This window comes from Cercospora kikuchii (assembly GCF_019650295.1).
Source record: "Cercospora kikuchii DNA, contig_00001, whole genome shotgun sequence".
NCBI lineage: Eukaryota > Fungi > Ascomycota > Dothideomycetes > Mycosphaerellales > Mycosphaerellaceae > Cercospora > Cercospora kikuchii.
In genome coordinates, this window is record NW_025408582.1 from 2,903,812 (window position 1) to 2,924,282 (window position 20,471).

Below are 20,471 nucleotides of genomic sequence, written 5' to 3' on the forward strand. Positions count from 1 at the left end.
TTTCCAAAATGGGTCAAGACACGCACGGCTCACCAGCTCAGACATTGGTCATTGAAGCAGCCGAAATACTGTTGCCTTCTAAGAACATTTCCCAGGATGTCGAGTTCTGGACTGGCGATCCTCTGAGGTTCCGCATGGATCAGATTGTAGGTAGACCCAAATAGGAAGGCTGCGTCAGAACAATTCACGCGGAGAATGTGTGACTGATTTGCCATGTAGTATCCCGCAGACGATCCTCGAGTTGCTATAATCGGTGGCCATGGGCTTCGGTTGCGATTGGACAAGTCAGCTTCTTCACAACCAGCAACTATACGTTTACTCTGTCGCAACGTTCCAGAAGTCCCTGTGCTTATGTCTCCTTCTGGGACTTGTGTCGAATTCATTCCTGCCGACGAACAGTTTCCCCGTCCTGCGACACAGCATGCCTTTGTCTGTCGTCGCTTGAAAGACAACGCTCCTTGGATCATAGGACGCGCTGGAATGCAATATCGCGATCTCATCCCTTCGCGTCTCGGTGGCGCTATCATCGCATCCCACATTCGGATTCCGAACGCTGGACCGGTTCCTGACCAAGTTCACTATCATACAATAGGTTTCCAGCTCATTTACTGCTACAAAGGATGGGTGCGTCTAGTATATGAAGATCAAGGTCCGCCTTTCATTCTCCGAGCAGGCGATTGTGTCACTCAGCCTCCGAAAATCCGACATCGCGTACTGGAAGCCTCGGACAACTTGCAAGTTGTTGAAATTGGTGTTCCAGCTGAGCATATGACTACGGTAGATCATGATATGGAGCTTCCAACGACAGCATATCGCCCGGACCGAGAGTGGGAAGGACAGCGATTTGTGCATAGCCTTGCGGAAAACGGCGTCTGGCAGTCATGGCGGATATCAGGATTTGAACGCCGTGATACTGGTGTTGCGAATGGCACAAATGGAGTTGCGACTGTAAGCATTGTTCGACCACTTCCAGGTAACTCAGCTGGTGGAGTGGTAACAACTCATGACTCGGATATCCTCATGACCTGTAAGTATGGTATGAGATATGCGTGTTGTGGAAACATCACAACTGACACCTTTTGCAGTTGTCCTCTCAGGATCCTGCACGCTACACGGCGAAGCCCAAGATGCTCAGTCACTAACAGAAGGTGATGCGTTCACTATACCGCCCGGATATAAGACCAGATTATCTGAGTTGTCTTCCGATCTCGGTCTACTTGAGGTGTCGCTGCCTGCAAAGTTCAGCACCACGATACACCCAAAACAAGACTGTAAATAAACTTGACAATATCTTGAGCTTGTGAATTGGGACGAAAGGAGCGCAGCAGCCAGGAGTGTGCAAAGGAGGCTTAGTGGATACAAGCTAGTGGTCTGTTCAGCAATCGACGACACTGCTTGAGAGTATGGCTGCACATGCGTGCGCGACTTCAAGCTCTCATCTCCGCTTCATCAGTAGCTTCGACCGAGTGCCGTCGACACGTTCTTGTTCCAAGATTCCTTTGGGACACTTCTCCTTGTTGGCCATCTTCCATACTTTGCAACCTCGACACATGCACCAGATCTTACATGCTCATTCATGCCAACATTGGCAGAGCTCGCAGTACCTCACTCTTACAGCTCAGTGCGCAGTCGGGAGGTAGTACCCGCAGCCGACTGGTTGAGTACTGCGAAAGGTGTCAGACATCGTCCTACAAGAATTTCTACCACGAAATGCTTACCTCGACGCCTTTACTCAGTCGTCATGGCCTGCCAAGTCATGTTTCGCCTTCACCTTCATTGCCACACTTGAGTCCGAGAAATTTGTTCCCGAGCTTGTGCCTCATCTTCAGCCTCTGCTGCCATCTTGGGAACTTACCAGCCACATGGTCGCTTTTCTCGCCCTTCGGTCCCACCAGCAGCTCACGTGAATCGTGAGGCTCAGTGCCAGTGAGTGCGTGTTGACACAGATGCAACCGATTGGTTGTGCTTGGCTCTAGGAAGACATGGTCTTGTTTCTTGACAGCGCGCCGGTCTGTCGGGAGCGGAAACCTTGGGGACCGTTGGTGTGATAGCTTGAGGACGAGATGCGGACAACTTGCGGTGCGATCGAAGTGACGAGAATTGATATGGACAAATCTCGCGTGCTCCGAGGATGAGGGAGGCTCGTCGTCGATGTTGGCGACATTGCGCTTCCAGCAGAATGGCAGTGTCATCTCTGCGCGTGGTGAAATTGACGCTTGGGTTGAGTCTGTCTATTAAAATGCTTGCTGTAGAAGTGAAGCGTGGAAAGAACTAGTGAGTGCGATTGCAGCTTTCTCGCCTGCAGGTAAAATGTTTGCTAGCGACCGTTTTCTCCACCTGAGTTACAAAGGACATAGCTCAGCTTCAGATGTCAAAAGATTTTGTCTATACCTGTCCCTTCAAGTTCTCCAAAATACTCTGCTCGAACGGCTTGTAGCCATCCTGCCCGTAATACTTCTTGAGCAACTCCGCACCAAGTTCATTTGGCACCTTGCTCAAGTCTCTGCCCTCATTCTCTGGTGTCTTCGCCACATCCTTGGCATCTGGGTAGTGCTTCTTGATGACATTGATGATGTCGGTGTAATTGAAATTGACATTGAAGGCAAAGATGCGCTCGTTCTGAAGACTGGAGTCAAGCGCTGCTGCAATGACGTGGATCCGAGCATCGTCGACGACGTCAATCATGTATTCTGAGTAAAGTCAGCTCACATCTTCGCAACGAAGAAGCTGGATCGGCAGCACTTACGAGGACTAACAGGTGGGATTCTGCCCTTGAAAATGCCGGGGATAGCCAGCCCAGTAGCACCGCCGTTTCCATGTGGCAAAATCGTACCCATGTTGAAGTTGGGTAAGACGGCATTCGTGACAAAGTGAGGCTTCTGCTCCTTGACGAATTGCCACAAAGCCTTTTCACCCTCGGTCTTCGATGCGGCGTAGACTGGATAGGCTCGCTCCTGCGTGTATGGAGGTGGAGCCCACGCGAGGTCCAGAGCCTCTTGGTTCCAATCGTCCTTGCTGACAGTGAACTCCTTGTTGAGCTTCGGGAGAAGGACTGCAGCCGAGGAGGAAGTCAGAACAAAACGCTTGACCGAGGGCTCCTTGGCTGCAGATTTGAGAATTGACAGCACGCCAGCTTTGGTAGATGGGATCACGTCGTTCGGGTCGTAGCCAAAGCTTGTGTCTGAGGCAACATGGATGACAGCGTCGACGCCTTTTACGGCTTCATCAAAGGTACCATCGTGTTGAAAGTCCTCGACGATGGTGGTAGAATAATCTGGGTTGTTGTTGAAGATCTTCTTGGTGTTCTCGGCCTTCTCTTGACTCCGGGCGGTGCCTCTCACTTTGTAACCTGCGGCGAGCGCTTCGTTGACTACATGGCTGCCAATGTATCCACTGGCACCGGTCACCAAGATAAGTGAGCCCTTCGGAAGGGCACGGTCCTGATCCTTGATGTTCTGCGCCATGATCCGAACGTTTCTCTGGTCTCTGCGAGATTTGAGAGGTGCTTGATGCTGTGAAGTGAGATTTGGAGGGGAGGATGGTGCAATGGCAAGCGGTTTCACGAAGGTGGGATGTGTTGATCAGAGTTTCGATAGCTTGCTAGCACTCATGACGAGGTGCGGCAGAGAAGGATGATATATGGAACTGAACCTTACCGCTCGCATGAGCTTACAAATTCTTCGACAGACTGTCCGTTTCCTGCGAGGAAAGTGGTGTTGCCTCTCTGCAGCTGCCCCAGTTGATGAGGTGATCGTGATCGTCGACTGTGCAAACCTGAGGCATCAAACACGTCATCGATTTTGTGGAAAACTCCACCTCCACCTCTCTTTCACCTCCTATTCTTGTCCACAAATGCGCGATGGGTGTACTTCACTTCGAATACTGCCGACCAAGTGAGCATATTCTGGTGCTCTCGAAATTTGCCGAAGACAACAGCCGTGGCATCGACCCTGCTTGGCTCGCCGATCGAGGCTCACAGTGTGCCGGAGCGGCACCGCTACAGGAGAATGCAAGAGGATATTGAAGCCATCATATCATAGCCTGGACGCCTGACTTCGTATTTACCAAACATAGTTTGTCGACGGAGGTAATGGACATCTTTCTGTTCTTCAATCCGTCAGGATTCCGCCATCTTGCAGATCGTCAATCCTGTTCAGAACCCTATCTATAATTGAGCCCACAAGCCACATACCACATGCCGATCACTGCTGTTACACCTTAGGGTTCCCCTCGTGGTTCTGTGATACCAGTTGCATATATGAAGCGAACAAGTCTCACTGACACCCACCAGCAATCCTCGTCTAATCCACAGCGCTATATATTGTACCAAGATGGCAGTCTTACGATTCTTGGAAGTCCTGCTTGCGACCACTTCCCTATGCTCAGCCGCCACGATCAACCGACCCAGGAGCATCAACAATGGCGTGCACTTGCGCGTCATGCCTCAAGGCGCCTCAGCATCTCGAGGGCAGACCTCAACAGATGAAGCTGGCTACCGTCCTCGTCTCCGCGAATTATTGAACGGGAACGGCAACAACGTCACCTTCGTGGGTTCTGTCTCCTGGGGCGACATGTCAAACAACCTTTGCGAAGCCCATCCTGGTTACACCATTTCGGGAGTTGATGATGTTGCTCTTCAAGACGGTGCCTACGAATATCTGCCGAATGTCATCCTTCTCAATGCGGGCACGAACGACTGCAATGTTGCTGGCAACGACCCCGAGACTGCACCAGAACGATACGCAACTCTACTCAAGAACATCAGGTCGAATAATCCCGATGCCCTTGTGATCGCGTCTTCACTTCTACCGAATCTGAAGAATTCAGTCGACGAATGTGTCCAAAAGCTCAATCTTGGCATCAAGGAAGCTGTCGACAATGCCACTGCTGACGGCATGAAGACTGGATGGGTCGATGTTTACAACGCAGTTCCAAAGTCGGAGATCCAGACTAGTGACAGCACTCATCCCACCGATGAAGGTTATAAGCTGTTTGCCGAAGCATGGTTTGAGGGCATCAAGAAGGCCGGCGACCAAATCAGCGAGCCAGATCCGAGCGGAAAAGAGATTCCTGAGACCACTGCTTGCGGTGGCAAGAGCGGCGTCAAGTGTGGTCAGTAGTGATGCGATCGGGAATTGGACCGGCATGGATTTTCACTCGGATTATTCAACAGCGTCAACCAGACCTCCTCCGGAGCTTCGCAGGCTGAGCGTTGATAAAGGTTCAAGAGCTTATCTGCAAATTAGTCCTGGACAGAGATGACGATTTGGTCAAACCTTCGTGCAATGCTGGTAAAGTGACTGGTACTAAATTTTACAGGTCTGTATCTTCAAGCTGGCGAGAGTAGCCTCTACATCTAAAGCGTTCGTATCCATCATACAATATGTCGTTTCATCATCACAAGCTCCCGGCTTTCAAGCTCTAATAGCGACCAGTTGGTCCGCTGGTATCTGTGCTACCTGGCACAGCTGGTCCTGCGCCCAGAGCACCGCCAGTCGTGACACCAGAGTTGACAGTCTGCATTCTGTTTCCAGTGGTACCAGTCGTGCCAGCTTCTGGCACGTTGGAAATACCACCCGACTTCTTGCCGCTGGTGTCATGAATAGCATCTGGAACGGCCTTCTCTACACCAGTGGGCAAAGTCTGCGCTACACCTTGAGGCACATGTGTGTGGCCTTGATCGTGCGATTCTTTGCCTGGGTTACCTGTGTCGTGGACCTTGTTGGGCAGCTTGTCTTCTACTGATGCTGGAGCTTTCTGCTGGAATCCTGGTGGGACTTGAGATGAAGCTGCATGGCTGCCTGCTGGTGGGCCGCCGGATTTCTTGCCAGAGGTGTCGTGGATGCTGTCTGGCACCTTTTGCTCGATCTTGGTTGGGAGGGCTTGAGCGATCTTGTTTGGGACATAGGAGTGACCTTGCGAGTGGTTGATCTTGTCGCTGTTGCCTGTTGGGTGGACGCTCTCTGGAAGGCGGTCTTCTGCGCCGGCGGGGGCTTTTTGCTGGGCCTTCGGAGGGACTTCCGAAGCTGCTGGGTTGGTGGCATGGGTTTGGTGGGTGGTTTGAGGCATGATTTGGTTTTCTATGCCAGTTGGACTTTGGAGTTGAGTAATATTTGATTGCTTTCGTGTGTTCGAGGCTGATTTGGATGTAGTTCCTGAGATGTGAAGATGAGACTAATGGTCCAGTGGAACTTGGCTGTATATGAATCATCTATGGACATCATTGAACAATCTGAGCGTCATGGCATGTTGGCAAACAATGATATCACTCGTATCCTGATTGTGTTGATTTCCATTCAGGGTGTGACGTTTGCTTTACGTTGGCGGGTTGGGCCAAGAGCGAGTGGGTCTTGACATCCATGTCGGCTGGTATGGGGCGCTTTGAGGTGGAGCAATTAACTGTCAGGGTCTTCCTCGCTGAAGGCAAGTGAAACTGGCACGGTTGGACGCGTTGCCAGGTTTTGCCACCTTGTGATCGGGGTGTCTTTGCTGTTCGATGACTCGTACTCGAAAGCGTTGTATTCTCACATGGACGGTTCAGGGCTTGGAACGTTAACATGCACGAATGGAAGCTTCGATATCTTGGGATCCTTTCAAAGATCGATGGTTATCAAGTCAGATCATTGTATTCAAGACTCAGATAGAGTCTTTGAGCATAATTGATTACAGAAATCTAGATCTGAGGGCTGTTATATACACTCTGCCATTTCCCATCAACGGCCGACTCTGAAGTCTCCCTCATACGAAATGTCCATCTCTACGTCTAATAGTAGATGGGGTTCGCCTCGTCAGTAAGATCGAAGACGACAGCGCTATGTGGCTTAGCTCCACCACGGTTGTAGAACTCGCGAGGGAAGTCGATAGATCTGTTGAAGTTCAGGGCACCATTGTCCTCGATGTCGATGTACAATGCCTTGTAGTCGCCAGGAGTGTTGAGAATGCCGATGTCGCCAGTCTCAACGAAGTAGTCGGTCACAACGAGGTGCTTCTGATCTGGGGTGAGCTTGAGGTAGTGGGGTCCGAGAGTTGGTTGGTCCTCATCTGGGTCGTCGAGGCGCTTGACGTTGTTCAAGTCGGAGATGTCGAGGGCGGCGATGTGGTTTGCGGTAGTGAGGGTGACTGTAAGGTGTCAGCGGTGCTACTTGTGAGTTGACTGGGAGAGGATGTCACTTACAATATGCATACTTGCCGTCCTTGGTGATGTCAGAGTAGATGGCGGTGGTGTCGCGTGCCTTTGGGCCGAGATCGTACAGAAGCTCGACACGACCTGGCTTTCCGTTCTCATCTTCTTGGAACGGATAGATGATCCAGACTTGACCGAGGTGCACGGCCGTGGCGATGGCCGCAGAGTCTGGGTTGCCTGGGATGAATTTGACGTCCTGGATACCACCTCCGTTAGGAATGGTGATAGTGTTGGTGATCTTCCGGTTGGCAAGGTCCCACAGGCGGAGAGTGTTCGCTCGTTGGATGCCAGCGGATGGCTTCAGCACAGTAATTGGGACCACGAAATCCGAAGTGAGCATAACATTGCGTTCGAAGTCAATGGACAAGCCGTGAGGAGAGAACTGCTCGCCAAGGATGTTTAAAGTCTGGAAGGATCAGTATATTGCGCAGGCATTGGGGTTGTGACTGGTATACTCACTCCCTCGACATCTTCCGGCCACTGGTGGATGATGTTGTACTCCGCATCGGTCTCGATAAGACGACCTGGGGAGGTACCCACTATTCCAAACTCTTAGCATAGTGCGTGCCGCGGATGGGACCACTGCGAATGCCGCTGCGCCAGCTTACCGGCAGAGCCCATGTAGGTGATGAAGAAGCCGCCATCTGGCTTCGCCACGATTTCATCGGCAATGGAAGCCAAGAGTGCGCGATCACTCTTCTGGTACTTTGGCTCGTAAGGGTTCGAGACATCAAAGTAGTATCCGGTGTCTTGAGTCTTGAGCAAGGACAAGAGACCACCGCCCCAGATTGTCTGTCCATCCTTGGACACTCCGAGGTGATGTGGCGAGTTGCCAGAAGTAGGCACATCGACTACTCGGAGCAGAGTGCCAAAGGTATCATCGTCAAGAGAGTACGATGCGAGGAAATCGGCGTGCTTGTTGTCACCGGCACCAGTCCAGAAGTAACCGATCTTCTTTGGCTTGATGTTGCTTCCCTCCCACGGTGGTGATGGCAGAGGTGGCGTTGGCAGCTGCAGAATCGGGAGAGGAGGGGCGTTCTCAGAGATTGGCTCTGTGACGCCAGGAATGGCAGGAATAAGAGGTGGTAAGGAGATCTGGCGCTTGGAGGGGACGCCAAAAGGGATGGCAGCGGAAGCCAATCCCACAAAAGCGGCAATTGAGAGCTTGGAAGAAGGCATTTTGAACAATGCTTGTGGGTCCAAGCTTGAGCTGATTGAGGGTGATTGAGATGGAATGAGCAGGTTTCCAGTCGAGACCAAGACTACTTATACCATGCTCAAAGTCGTATCACCACACTCCATTGTCTGAGATTTGAGCACCGCCATACCAGTCTTGACGAGTGTGCAATCAGATCTCTTCTTGATGTCGCCTTTGCCGATCACGACCACCTACGTTGTCGCTTGCTATGGCACAATCCAGGACAAGACTTCCAAGACAGCCAACGCATGAACGATAGGTTCAGTCCATTTCCCACAAATGGCAAAGACAAGGCTGCTACAGTGCAAGTGTAGTGAAGATCTGCGCAGCGGCGCATGTGTCACAATCCTTACTTCGAAGACGTTCTTGGCAGCGTTGAGCTGCACGAAGATCACCTGGTCTGTGGACGAAGGTGAGATCTTGGATGCCCTCAGATGCTAATGATCGCCGTTACCAAGATGCGCGGGAGGACAGTTGAACCTGTCTTGACAATGTGCCGTCAAAAGTTTGGGTTCACCTTACAGCAGCCAAGTCCAATAGCGCCAGCGAGGTTCTCGGACAAGGCAGCGACTGTTGCATGGGATCCTCATAATCCGAGCGGGATCCAAAGCACCAGGTATCGATATGTCTCAGAGGGCTGTCTTCGGATGTGAAGGGAACTCGAGCGTGCCATCAAGGGACACTCTAGAGTCTGGGACAGGAGAAGAAGCCTCGAAATTTTCCTCAGCACACTCGTGGATGTCACGAGCATGGAAGGACAGGCTCAAAGCTCGCGCTTCGAGTATCGATGCTCTGGGTGGAGAGCTTCCCAGTCTCAAGCGAAGCCGCCGATGTAATCTTAGTGGCAAATGTTCACTCAAATCTTGACCCGGCTTGGCCGCCGAGGGAGGACCTCTATGGATCTTCTGAGGATACTAGCCTGCCTGCTGCCAATGAGGACACACTATGGATTGAGCCTCAGCGAACATGGCGTGCTCGAGCGCCGGTACTGAACTGCACTCTCAGTCCGGAATGGCGACCAGTCAGCCACCGAACGAATTCGCTCCAGCGGTGGGACTGCTGCTGAAAAGCTTAACGATGCTCCATGTGACTTGTCACAAGCCAGGGATTGAAGAGCGGACCCCTTGGCGAGAGCTGATCACTCCTGACCTGGTCAATGGAGCCCATGCAATGCAGAAGATGCTTTGAGACATCCCACCGTTTCTCTCCACGCTAAGGCGGAGATTTTTTGAGAGCTCTGGTCCGCATGAACATGCCCTGCGCCGGCTCATCGACGATCTTTCCTGCACGTTGCCCGGACGCAACGTTTTCCGGAACCTCGGGTTGCCATACTGCTAGCTCGAGGAGCAAACGAATCATCTTCTGAGGCAGCATCAGATAACCCGGTACTATCTCCGAGCAATGCCCAATTCATTTGATTGTCTCTCCACGCAGGAGCCACGCCAAGTATCGTGCTATGCGCTGGACACGGCTGAAAGCAGAGGTCGACAACGACAAAGCAATGCAGATCTGGCATGACTGAGTATGCTCTACGCCTCGCGGGGCTGCGGAACACTCGCCACGCACAAAGCTCGGAGCTGACCTTTTTCATTACCAGACCGTGAGGGCCTAAGAGAAGACGAAGCGCTCATTACGAATACGACCAGCTACTCTGCCCGCCCTGGTGTAATTCAGTATTCGATGGTGCCTGGGTCGAATCTCGGTTCGTTCGAACTTGTCAGGGTCTGACGAGATTCCATGTTGCCAAGGCGAGAAGTCAGCTGTTGAGATTGCGTCCTAAACGGATTGCATTGCGCAGCAGGTGTTGTCACATGCGTGCAGCGTTCTCACCGCAGAGCCATAGACGTAAGAAGTTCAAAACTTCCCTTTTGGGACTCTAGCGCGAACTTTGGGCGGATGGCGACATCCACGGAGACAATGAGCTTTGCATGATTTCAAGGCTGCCAAGCCTCCATCGTCTGACTCCACAACTCTTATAGGATGCTTCAAGATTGATCGGCGTTTGCTTGTCTGTTTTATGGTATAAGGGCGACGTTGCCCAGCCTCATCAAGTATGAGATGCCAAGGATACCATGCCTGTTGCCATTCTGCGAATGCAAGTCGCCATCCAAGCTAGTCGCGTCGTTTCTTGTTCTCCCGGGGCGATCGCGCCCGCATCAAGTTCAAGACGTCCCGTATCTGGTACGATCTGCAGTTGCACTGGCAAGCTTGATGAGTCCGTCGCTCAATTGAACTCACGAGGATGGAGATAGCGGCTCATGGGTTGTGATTGTGATGGGCCGTCTGCGAGGATCCGGGAGAACGCACTGACTCTCGATGAGGACACCGTCATGCGGTGATGTGTCGTTGCAGCCGCTGTAAGCGACATTGAGAGCAAGGCCACTTCGCAAATTTAGGAGCAGCGTTCGTGCTCGCTGACGTCTTTTGCGTAACCATACCTCTCCAAGAGCAATCGATATTTCTGACCTTCTTCGTTCGTTTGTGTTCTCAAGGCAGGCGTAACTTCTGAGGTCAAGGAGCTGCCCAAGACAAGATGCGGCTTAGCCAGATTTATGTCGGAGCTGTGCTGCTAGGTGCTGCCGCTGCTACTCCAGTAATTGCTAGAGACGAGCCGCAGGTAGAGGCGCATAAGGAAGCCTTCAAGTTCAAGCGGGGACTGCCTTCGACCACCGAGTCGAAGCATCTGCGCCCAAACCTCGAAACACGTCAAGAGCAACCCATCAACACCGAGCCGGAAACCAATGCTGCTGGATATTCTTCTGGCTCCTTTGCCCAAGGCCAACCAGTCAACGATGCCAATGGAAGAGGCGCACCCATACTCGGTAAGTATCTCGATGCTCGGGGCTACTTCATCGCTGATCAGTGCAGGTGGTACGAACCGTGGTGTCGACATCCAGAACCCTAGTAACCTTGGTCAAGAACCTACTGATGCGGGAGTCGTTCCAAACCTGAAGTGGCGCTTCTCTGACAGCAAGACACGATTGTTGAAGGGCGGCTGGGTCCGTGAACAAGTTGTCCAGGATCTGCCTCAGAGTCGAGACATTGCTGGCGCGCAGCAGCATCTCAAGAAGGGTGCTGTGCGCGAGTTGCATTGGCACAAAGTGGTATGTGAAGAGAATGCTCACATGTCGCGCAGAACCGTGATAAACTGACGTCGCTAGGCCGAATGGGGTTTTGTGTACTCGGGACGTATTGGTGTCTCTGCTGTTGATGAGGATGGCCGCAATTCCTACGACGTTCTTGGCGTAGGCGACGTTTGGTACTTTCCAAAGGGCGCCGCACACACCGTCCACGGCCTTTCTGATGAAGCCGAATACTTGCTCGTCTTCGACGAGGGAGATTTCGATGCTTTTGGGACCACGTTCAACGTGGATGATTGGATCTCACACACTCCGAAGGACGTACTGGCGAAGAATTTTGGTGAGGCAGACCTTCACAAAGTACCAATGACATGCTAATGGTTATCAGGTGTGAATGCATCACTCTTCGACACTGTGCCTTCTCCAAACCCTTACATTCAGGCCGGCAACCAGAGCCTTGCTGCTGAGACTGAGGGCATCGAGTATCCAGTGGGAGATCTCAGCGCAAATGCCAGCAGCACGTATGTTCGTTTCGCGAAAGACGTCCCAGTCATCCAAGCTCCAGGCGGTGGCGGTACCATCCAGATCTTTGACAGCCGCAACTTCCCCATTTCGACAACAATTGCATCTTCGATCGTCACGATCAAGCCTGGTGGTCTTCGCGAACTGCACTGGCATCCGACAGCTGAAGAGTGGGTGTACTTCGCTCAGGGTCAAGCTCGGGCCACTGTTTTCATGGGTAGTGGTGCGGCGAGAACTTTCGACTTCTTTGCTGGTGATACTGCAGTCTTTCCCGACAATAGCGGTAAGGAACTTTTCGAGGTGCATACTTGTGCGCTGGCTGACTTTCAGCAGGACATTATGTCGAGAATACCTCCGAGACAGAAGACCTCATCTGGATCGAGATCTTCAAAGCAGATCGCGTTGCGGACATATCTCTGACGCAATGGCTTGCTCTTACTCCTGCTCCGCTGGTCGCTCAAGTCTTGAATATCTCTATCGATGCCGTGAAGGGGCTGAAGAAAGAGAAGCAGCTTATCATTGCTTAGCTAGCTGCAGTTCCTACAGAGTGAGCGCTCTGTGCTCTGGTATGCCTCAGCATCCTAATCCTAGTGTTATAACATATAATCATGGCGAGTCTGTATTCAGAGCCGCTCCCAGTAAGAAATCTTCGCTATAGTGCTTGAACACTTCATCTCTCATCAGCTTTCGTGGAGCTCGTCGACCTGTAAACAATTCGAATTGCGCAAAGGCCTGCTCTGGCAACATGTCGAGGCCGTCCATAAGAATCCAGCCCTTGCTCTGTATCTGTTGTACTTGGACGACCAGTGGTGTTACGATGGGCATGTATGCCAGCTGTTATGTACATTAGCGATTGTCAAACTAATAGGTTCAGAGCTGCTTACCTCGACTACCACTCCACCAGTACGGCTGCCCAGCCACTCTTTAGGCAGTGTGAAATTCGTAGGCATGCCATCGAGAGTCTGTGTCGGGATTGTGCTGACTACCATCGTCGGGTGGCGCATATTCTTAGGCCACTCTGCTTGGAATGAGTCCAATGCTGTCACTGTGGTATTGGCAGCATTACTCGGACTGAGCTCGGCAATGCCGTTTGCTCGGATCAGCCTATTGTAGTGCTCTGCAAGCTCCTCTGCGTTTCCCTTCGTCCTGTTGCAGACGAAGATATTTTGTACCCCAAGTGAGATCATGGCATAAATGGCCGCTCGTGCCATGCCCCCAGCTCCACATACAAGTCCCGTCGACTGGGGTCGTACAGTATTTGCAGGCGATAGTCCGCGACGAATACAAGCCCGAATGCCGATCCAGTCTGTGTTATCGCCATAGAGTGCTTTCACCGGTCCTGTTCGATTGCGTTCTCGGAAAATGCCAACATCACTAGAGATAGACGCGATGACACCCTCGTCTCGCAGCGGGATAACTGTGTTTAGAGCTCCGATTGCTTTGGCATGAGGGCTCAGTAAGTCCATCATTGGTAAGGTCCTTGTTTTGAAAGGCTGCACAATGGCTGCCCCACCAAAGTCGTGCTCCCGAACCAACGTCACGAAGTCCTCCAATGTTGATGCTGAGTGCGTTCGATATGAGTGGGGCATCCCCATAGCTTCATACGCGGCATTGTGCATCGCGGGCGACAAAGAGAAGCTAACATTGGCCCCATAGATGAGAAAATGCATGGGCTCGTGGACGAAGCTTGCAAATAATGCCTGACTCCGCTCTTTCGCACTCACGAGCGGCAGCTGTTCCAAGCTCTGACCACTGGCGGGAGTCATTGGCTCTGGAACTATCACAGGCGGGGCCACTGGAGTCAGTATGTTGTTGAAGCACATTGATGTTCTTCCCTGTCTTCCGGTGCAATAGGCTATAAGTCGCGGACCTTTGCCATCATTCAATGTCTGCACGCGCTGCTGGAAAGCCTGGATCGCGAAGTTGTCTGTGAGGTTACCGTCTGGCATCGTGATCTTCACCAGCTCACAGCCAAGACCGGAGGCCTTTTCGTAAACATCCATGCAGGCCTGGCCCGACCAGCCATCGCTGATGCGTTGGTCGGCGATGTATTGCCCAATGACCTGTTGATAGTCAGCAAGGATTCGTGCAACTCACAAGCCACCGCACTGCCATGTTTCGCTTTGCCCGTCTCATTGGAGAAATGGACGACAATCTGTGGGAGACATTACTCACCCTCGTTCGTCCTTTGCCTCCGAGCAAATGCGTCAGCTGCGCCTCATCCAGCGTCAAGTCGAGTGTGCAATACTCTGGCCCAAGCCGGAAACAGTATTCGAGTAGCTCTGCGCGCGATAGTTGTTTTTGCCTGGCATCTCGTGCATCGTGGGCGATGTCGATGACTATTGGCAAAATTGTTGACCTTCTCAAAAGGGCAAATGCTTCTCCGATGAGATTGAAACAGCTGTGTTTACCCAGGCGCCAAGTGTCCCCTTGCGCTGGATTTATGTTGACTTCGAGCTGTATTGCATCAACGCCAATTTGAGCCTCGTCCAGATCAATGCGACGCGATACCACATCTTCGGCCGACAGTGTGACTGCCGATGTAAATTCGAGTTTGTCGACACTCATTTGCGAGAGTGGGTAAGCAGACTGATGAGAGCGGCCACGATCATGGTCTCCGATTATATTTCGCAGCAGTTTTAGAAAGTCGTGCTCCGTCCGCTTGAGCGTCAAGAAGGGCCCATTCGAGGCTCGACTTGAGGGATGACGGGGACCTTCGTTTGGAGATAAGCTGTCAATGGTCTCGGAAACATTGTAGAAGTCGTAGTTGGAGCAATCTCTCAAAAGGCCTTCGGATGCACGGATAACATCTTGTATGCGTTCCTCGGACCAGATTCGTATGTAATCATGGATGCCAGCGACGTCTCTTCTCACATAGATTACAGGATGAGATTGAGCCCAGTCTCGGATAAGCTTGGCTCCTTCGCCTTCGAGATCTGCAAAGCTACAAACAATGACCGAATTCTTGCTATTGGTTTCCAGGAGACGTTTGAGCACTTCATAGTGCGTGTGCTGATATTCTGCTGGGCCGTGTAGTTTTCGATACGCAGTTCTGCTCGATCCAGTTGCTTCTGAGAACGCTCTATCTGATTCGACGAGTCGGCGACTGTAAGCAGACGCTGCCAGAAATCCTAGAGAACTTTTCCCAACGCCACGAACACCAATAATTAGAATAGTAGCATCGAAATTGAACACAACTTTGCGTGGTCGCGGCTCCATCCTGGTAGCAGTTCCATTGGGTGGAGTAGGCGTGGCGCTTGTTTCTCGTGATATTGGTCTTTGCTGTAGAATTTCCTTCGTGTTTGATCGCGGGGACATTATCGAGTCGGTGCCTCGCATGTCTTTGTAGGACCGTTTCATTCCGGCGTGAACAGCGGCCATTGTGTTCATTGCAAATAGCATACAATTTGGCTGCTCACTTCGTTTCCGGGTAACAGGACTTAAACTGGCCTTAAAGTCTTGCCACGGCGTGGCACAGGCACATATGCCTGTATTCGAGTGTCCGCACTCTTAATCCGGCAGGACAATCAGTGCAGGCCAATCACCCAGTATCCGCATGCAGTGTCTCCAGATCCGTAACCCTCGGGAGATCGTTGTGATTCTTGTAAAGCTGCTTTACGGCGTGTATCCAGATCCCAATTATTTGTGGTCGGGCGTGCAGAATGAGTGAAGTTCCAGTCGCGTCTGCCGCACCCTTGCTATCGCCATTGATCTGCCCATGAGCAGGTGAGAAGTCAGGTCAGGTGAATGTGCTGCGTAGATGCAGAGTGGATCTGCCCGCACCCCAGAGTCTAGACATCTGCCTGTCGAACCTGTCCAACTTGCCAAATCGATGTTGCGCGGAGAAGGAGCAATCTCGGGCTATGACATTATCCGGGAGACATCTTTCGGATCACGCTAGTCAGCAGGAGCCAATGAGAGCACGCGCGACGAAGGCCCTTCTCCTCACTCCGCATTGGCCCGTGCACCGTCGGCAGTGGAGCGGCCACGGAGAGACGTGTCGACGCAAGGCTTGAATGTTGACTCCCAAATACAGCCCAGAGCCAGCATGGAGGCCTGCTCTTCGGTGCCAAAGCATGCAGCGTGAGTAGACGACATTTGCGGCCCTCAATTATCCACAGATCAAGCCATCGAACGAGAACAAGAACCCCACAAAACAAGCCCGATACACATCCAGACCTTCTCTATAGCTGCCCAGAAATTGCAGCGGTGACTTAGGCTCGAGGACGAATTTCAAGCTTCCAATTCAGCGAGAGGCGAGGATCCCCTGGATGGCCTTCGAAGATGCGTCCGACTTAGCCAAGTCTCATCATGTTGGAAGTCAGTCGAGAATTCTCCGGAGATGGACATGACTCTGTAGCGACTGGCAGCAAGAGACCTTCAAATGGAGATGCAGCACAGAGGGCGAAACGAGTTCGAGTGTCACGTGCATGTGATCAATGTCGAGCTGGACGAGAGAAATGTGATGGCGCCCGACCGTGGTGCCAAACATGCGAATCGCAGGGCCGAACGTGCACATATAACGAGCAGCCCAAGAAGCGAGGCATACAGCCAAACTACATCAGGACTCTTGAACTCACCTTAGCTTGGGCCTTTGAGAACTTTCCGGACAGCGAGTCGCGTCTCTCACAGCTTCTTCCAAACACGCAGGCACGAGCGCACCAGCTGATTGCATGGAAAGACACGATTCCGGCGGAGGGCCTGCACAATGTGTGGAGAAACAGCATAGTGTGCAAACAGATTGATCAGATGCTGTCTGGTGCTGAGATTGAGCTGCCACGAATCCCACAGGCTGGACACAATCGACAAGCCTCATATACTGAGGAAAGCGACCCCCAAATGTCGTATCAGTCACCGCCAATGTCAGCACCTTCGGACGGGAGTCTGCTTCCGCAAGGACCTATCGAAGCATCAGCTGCCACGGCGAGTGCTGTTTCCCCCAAGGAAGTGAGCTCTGCCCCTCGGCCTGAAGTTACAGCACAGTCCCAGGTGCCAACGTCTCAGTGAGTCTCTCAGCTCTGCAATAGTTCCCATTGAATCCAAAAATATGTTAGTCTGTTTCTCTGACATTTCAACAGAAATGTAGCACCCGACACGGACCTGCTCAAGCTCCCCAAAAGCTCGTGGCTGCTGCTGGAGCACTACTTTGCATTCACACATACATGGCTGCCAATGGTTGAGCGCCATGATGTTCTGAAGCTTATGTATTCTTATCCCCATGAAGGCCTACGGCGAGAAGACACAACAGTATCCGGGCATGCTGAGCTTTGGAGCATAATGGCCATCACCTCGCTGCAGAATGGGGCCACAGCAGATTTCGAACATTGTCGCGGTATTGCGAGATCCCTCATCCCACGTGAGCACGGGTTTCAGCTCGGTCACATCAAGTGTCTGCTTATACTTGGCCTTGCAGATATCATGCAGCAAGCATGGGTCTCAGCTTGGCTGGTGTTTGGCTCCGCAATCCGTCTTTTGACTCACTTCAATTTCGGCAAAGGCACAAGAACGACGCTCTTTGAAGGGCGAACAAAACACACTCTGTTGGCAGCTTTCGTTCTCGAGCGGGCAGTCGCCTCGCAGACTGGCGCGGTCACCCATATCAGGCCTGGAGATATCCAGAACGTGGGCTTTCTGATCGAAGACGGACTAGAAGAGTGGTCACCATGGCAAGACCCACAAGCCAGCTCAAGTACAGCCAAATCGCCGGCGAGATCGATGAGCACATTCAATGAACTGGTCCGGCTGTCATTCCAAGCCCCAGGGGATTTGGACCCGAGCTCTCCTCAATCGGCGAATGCCTTCTCGCTCCTTGGCGCAATACTTGGTCTTCTCCGCAATGCCAGTGACGGTAGCAAGCGCCTACATCCTCAGCAAGCCCTCGCAAATGCGAGAGCGACTATTTCAACAGACACGGTCACGCCACAGGAGCACACACGCACTGGCTCGACGTTGATGGACTTCTCTTCACCTTTCGTCGATCCAAATTATCCATTCATGAGCATACCGAACGACAGAACGCAATCGCTCATCACCGACAACCCTTCGGGCTCAATGCAGCCCATCGCAGGGCCAAGTCAATGGAGCAGCAATAACAGAACTGCAAATGATCTTCAAGAGGCCGCGAACGCTGCGGGAGACCCGGGCACGGTCAACAGTGCACATGGAGCGGACATTTTCGAGGAATTGGCAATGCTCGATCGTACAGACTCAACCGGAAACAATGACTTCATGCAGAACTTAGGGTTTGGCCCAGATCTGGATCTCGCGGAATTCTTTGGTGCTGACTATCAACCATCGGATCCTTTACTTACATATATGCGGCCAAACACCTACAGTGGCACTGGCCAAGACTTCGACGCATCTGGAGATGGCGCTGGCTGAAGACGTGAACAATTGGAGACCCAAAACACACCCAAAATTGTCCACTGCTCTAGAGTATTCGGAGAAAGCACTTTTCTCGGGGACGACGCTTAGTCGCTGAGCGAACGAATGTGCGACCGGCTATCAGACGGTCATCGGGGAAAATGGAAGAGCCCTCTGGCATGCACCTACAGACCTGCATGCAAACGAACAAATTCGACAGCCTTCCAAGAGATGTCAGCGCATGGCGGGCTGAAAAAAAGGACATGCGGATGCAAAGCCACGTCTATGAAACAGGTCGAGTGCCATACCAATTGGCCAAATCTGACTTCAGCGGCCGCGGGAAACTTGACAAAGCCTGCAAGGTGTTACACGATTGCACGATTCGTTGACAAGGGGAACATGTTTGAAGGCAGGCATGAATCATGAGAAAGAGTGCTTCATGCACTGCCATTACTATTCCAGATCTCTGGGTATCTAAGCTGATCTGGCTCTAATAATTCTAAGTCTATCATGACGCTTGATGGTTCGACTGAGACCCCCTCGCAACAGTATCACAATTGCGCCCTCGGCGCTCCTTCCACGGCAGACTGGCTCGTGCTCACAGATTTTGTCCGCCTGTTGAGCCCGAAGTCTTCTACGATCTTCTGCCATGACACCGCCGCACGCTGTGCGTGATCTTCCGGAACACTCGGACTTGACTCTGCGAGACTTCGATTGAACATCTCCGCGCTGATGTATCCTTCGAACCCAAGATCGACCAGAAGTGCCTTCAGAATGGCATAGATCGGGAGATATGCGCCTCGCTCTTGTTCTCCGTAGAATAGTCGGCAATTCCTCGACCAGCTCATTCGTGCGCATTGTTCTGGGTTATAGAACTCGTGGCCTTCCAATAAAGGTTTCTCCAGCTTCTCTGCGTCGACAACTTGGATGTAGGCGATCTTTGCAACGTCGACCGTTTGCACCATACGCTTTAGCGATACCGCCATCTCCGCTTCCGCATTTTGTGTCTTCCCATCAGGCGAGGTTGGATCGGCGTAGACTCTTCCGGCGAAATTATACGTGTCGAAGCATATCCCGAAGTTCGGCCTGTCCACGCGCTGCACGATATCCCAGACTTGCTCCCACCTGTCGACATGTGTTCCCCAAGCCAAAGCTTCGTAAGCGAATTGAATGCCCTCGGGTGCACCAAGATCTGCTACCTCTCGAAGGTCTGCTGTGATGAGATCCACATCTCCACTGACTTCGTCGTTTGAGAGGCATGTCGAGGGGATGGCGATGAGGTTTGTTCCAAGGATATGTGCCAATTCGATCCAGAGCTTCATTTCTTCGATTCGTTCCGCATGCCGTTGTCGGTCTCGTAGGCCATCATAGTGCATGAAGGGTTGTAGGCACATGATAGCGATCCCCCGCTCGTCACATAGCTGGCGGACATATCTGGCTGCTCGAATGTGGTTCTCTGGTGTCGCGCCCCCTGGCAGTTCCTTCGCTACGTAATAGAGGTCCTCGTAAAAGAGTTCCAGATCGAATCCGTAACGTGCAGCTTGGTCCAACTTGGAGGGCATATCATGGACCCATGCTCGGCCAAGACTGTGGGAGCATATCGCTGGTCGGCAAGACATGTTGGATGACAATTCTTGGAAGTCTTGAAGGAGTAGGAACTAAGCTTGTCTTGTGGCTTAAACAGAGTTTGAAGCGATTGCAGGTAGATGTTATATTCACAAGTGAATGTTACGTCGCGAGTTTTGATGAGGCACGCGGCATAGTGAATGCCTGTGCAGGCGCGGGTATGTGTAGTACGACATCGCGTAGCATCAGAGCGTGTATCAGTTCATCAACCCTGTCAACGGACCCACCTGCTTCATAGGGAGTTTTTCATATGCATCCGCATCGAGGCTGAGCTGAAGAGGTGTGTCCCGCTCAGTGATGATGCTGCAAGTGAATGGCCGACAGCCCAACGGGACAGCGTTCCTCCTCCGGAAGAGTGTTGTACAGCGCCAGGGATAAACGCAGAAACGAGCGAACAGGCCCCAGTGGCGTTCGGGTCTTGGCGCGAAAGTCTAAACTTAGCTCGAGCAGGAGGCGTTCCTTCGGTGCGACTCCAGAATACGATGGTGTTGAGATAATA

The 20,471-nt window shown here is 52.1% G+C and overlaps 9 protein-coding genes across 9 annotated transcripts; 4 read left to right on the plus strand and 5 right to left on the minus strand.

Annotated features, from left to right (window-relative positions):
- Positions 1-8: 8 nt before the first annotated feature.
- On the plus strand, positions 9-1,279 carry CKM354_000110200 (uncharacterized protein; the record flags this gene model as incomplete). The annotated part of the gene is made up of 3 exons (XM_044796212.1): positions 9-146; positions 220-1,027; positions 1,086-1,279. The coding sequence occupies 3 exons, from the start codon at positions 9-11 to the stop codon at positions 1,277-1,279; spliced, it is 1,140 nt and encodes a 379-aa protein (XP_044652147.1).
- A 1,106-nt stretch (positions 1,280-2,385) lies between these two features.
- Positions 2,386-3,464, minus strand: CKM354_000110300 (uncharacterized protein; the record flags this gene model as incomplete). The annotated part of the gene is made up of 2 exons (XM_044796213.1): positions 2,386-2,690; positions 2,747-3,464. 2 exons carry the CDS (start codon positions 3,462-3,464, stop codon positions 2,386-2,388), a joined length of 1,023 nt encoding a protein of 340 aa, XP_044652148.1.
- Positions 3,465-4,331: 867 nt separating this feature from the next.
- On the plus strand, positions 4,332-5,120 carry CKM354_000110400 (uncharacterized protein; the record flags this gene model as incomplete). The annotated part of the gene is made up of 1 exon (XM_044796214.1): positions 4,332-5,120. One exon carries the CDS (start codon positions 4,332-4,334, stop codon positions 5,118-5,120), a length of 789 nt encoding a protein of 262 aa, XP_044652149.1.
- A 301-nt stretch (positions 5,121-5,421) lies between these two features.
- Positions 5,422-6,069, minus strand: CKM354_000110500 (uncharacterized protein; the record flags this gene model as incomplete). The annotated part of the gene is made up of 1 exon (XM_044796215.1): positions 5,422-6,069. One exon carries the CDS (start codon positions 6,067-6,069, stop codon positions 5,422-5,424), a length of 648 nt encoding a protein of 215 aa, XP_044652150.1.
- Positions 6,070-6,763: 694 nt separating this feature from the next.
- Positions 6,764-8,362, minus strand: CKM354_000110600 (uncharacterized protein; the record flags this gene model as incomplete). The annotated part of the gene is made up of 4 exons (XM_044796216.1): positions 6,764-7,119; positions 7,175-7,589; positions 7,643-7,722; positions 7,792-8,362. The coding sequence occupies 4 exons, from the start codon at positions 8,360-8,362 to the stop codon at positions 6,764-6,766; spliced, it is 1,422 nt and encodes a 473-aa protein (XP_044652151.1).
- A 2,552-nt stretch (positions 8,363-10,914) lies between these two features.
- On the plus strand, positions 10,915-12,510 carry CKM354_000110700 (uncharacterized protein; the record flags this gene model as incomplete). The annotated part of the gene is made up of 5 exons (XM_044796217.1): positions 10,915-11,203; positions 11,250-11,485; positions 11,543-11,801; positions 11,850-12,266; positions 12,317-12,510. 5 exons carry the CDS (start codon positions 10,915-10,917, stop codon positions 12,508-12,510), a joined length of 1,395 nt encoding a protein of 464 aa, XP_044652152.1.
- Positions 12,511-12,589: 79 nt separating this feature from the next.
- CKM354_000110800 (uncharacterized protein) lies at positions 12,590-15,373 on the minus strand (the record flags this gene model as incomplete). The annotated part of the gene is made up of 3 exons (XM_044796218.1): positions 12,590-12,817; positions 12,868-14,046; positions 14,159-15,373. 3 exons carry the CDS (start codon positions 15,371-15,373, stop codon positions 12,590-12,592), a joined length of 2,622 nt encoding a protein of 873 aa, XP_044652153.1.
- A 921-nt stretch (positions 15,374-16,294) lies between these two features.
- On the plus strand, positions 16,295-18,364 carry CKM354_000110900 (uncharacterized protein; the record flags this gene model as incomplete). The annotated part of the gene is made up of 2 exons (XM_044796219.1): positions 16,295-16,986; positions 17,062-18,364. The coding sequence occupies 2 exons, from the start codon at positions 16,295-16,297 to the stop codon at positions 18,362-18,364; spliced, it is 1,995 nt and encodes a 664-aa protein (XP_044652154.1).
- A 533-nt stretch (positions 18,365-18,897) lies between these two features.
- Positions 18,898-19,965, minus strand: CKM354_000111000 (uncharacterized protein; the record flags this gene model as incomplete). Its single annotated transcript, XM_044796220.1, has 1 exon — positions 18,898-19,965. One exon carries the CDS (start codon positions 19,963-19,965, stop codon positions 18,898-18,900), a length of 1,068 nt encoding a protein of 355 aa, XP_044652155.1.
- Positions 19,966-20,471: the final 506 nt, after the last annotated feature.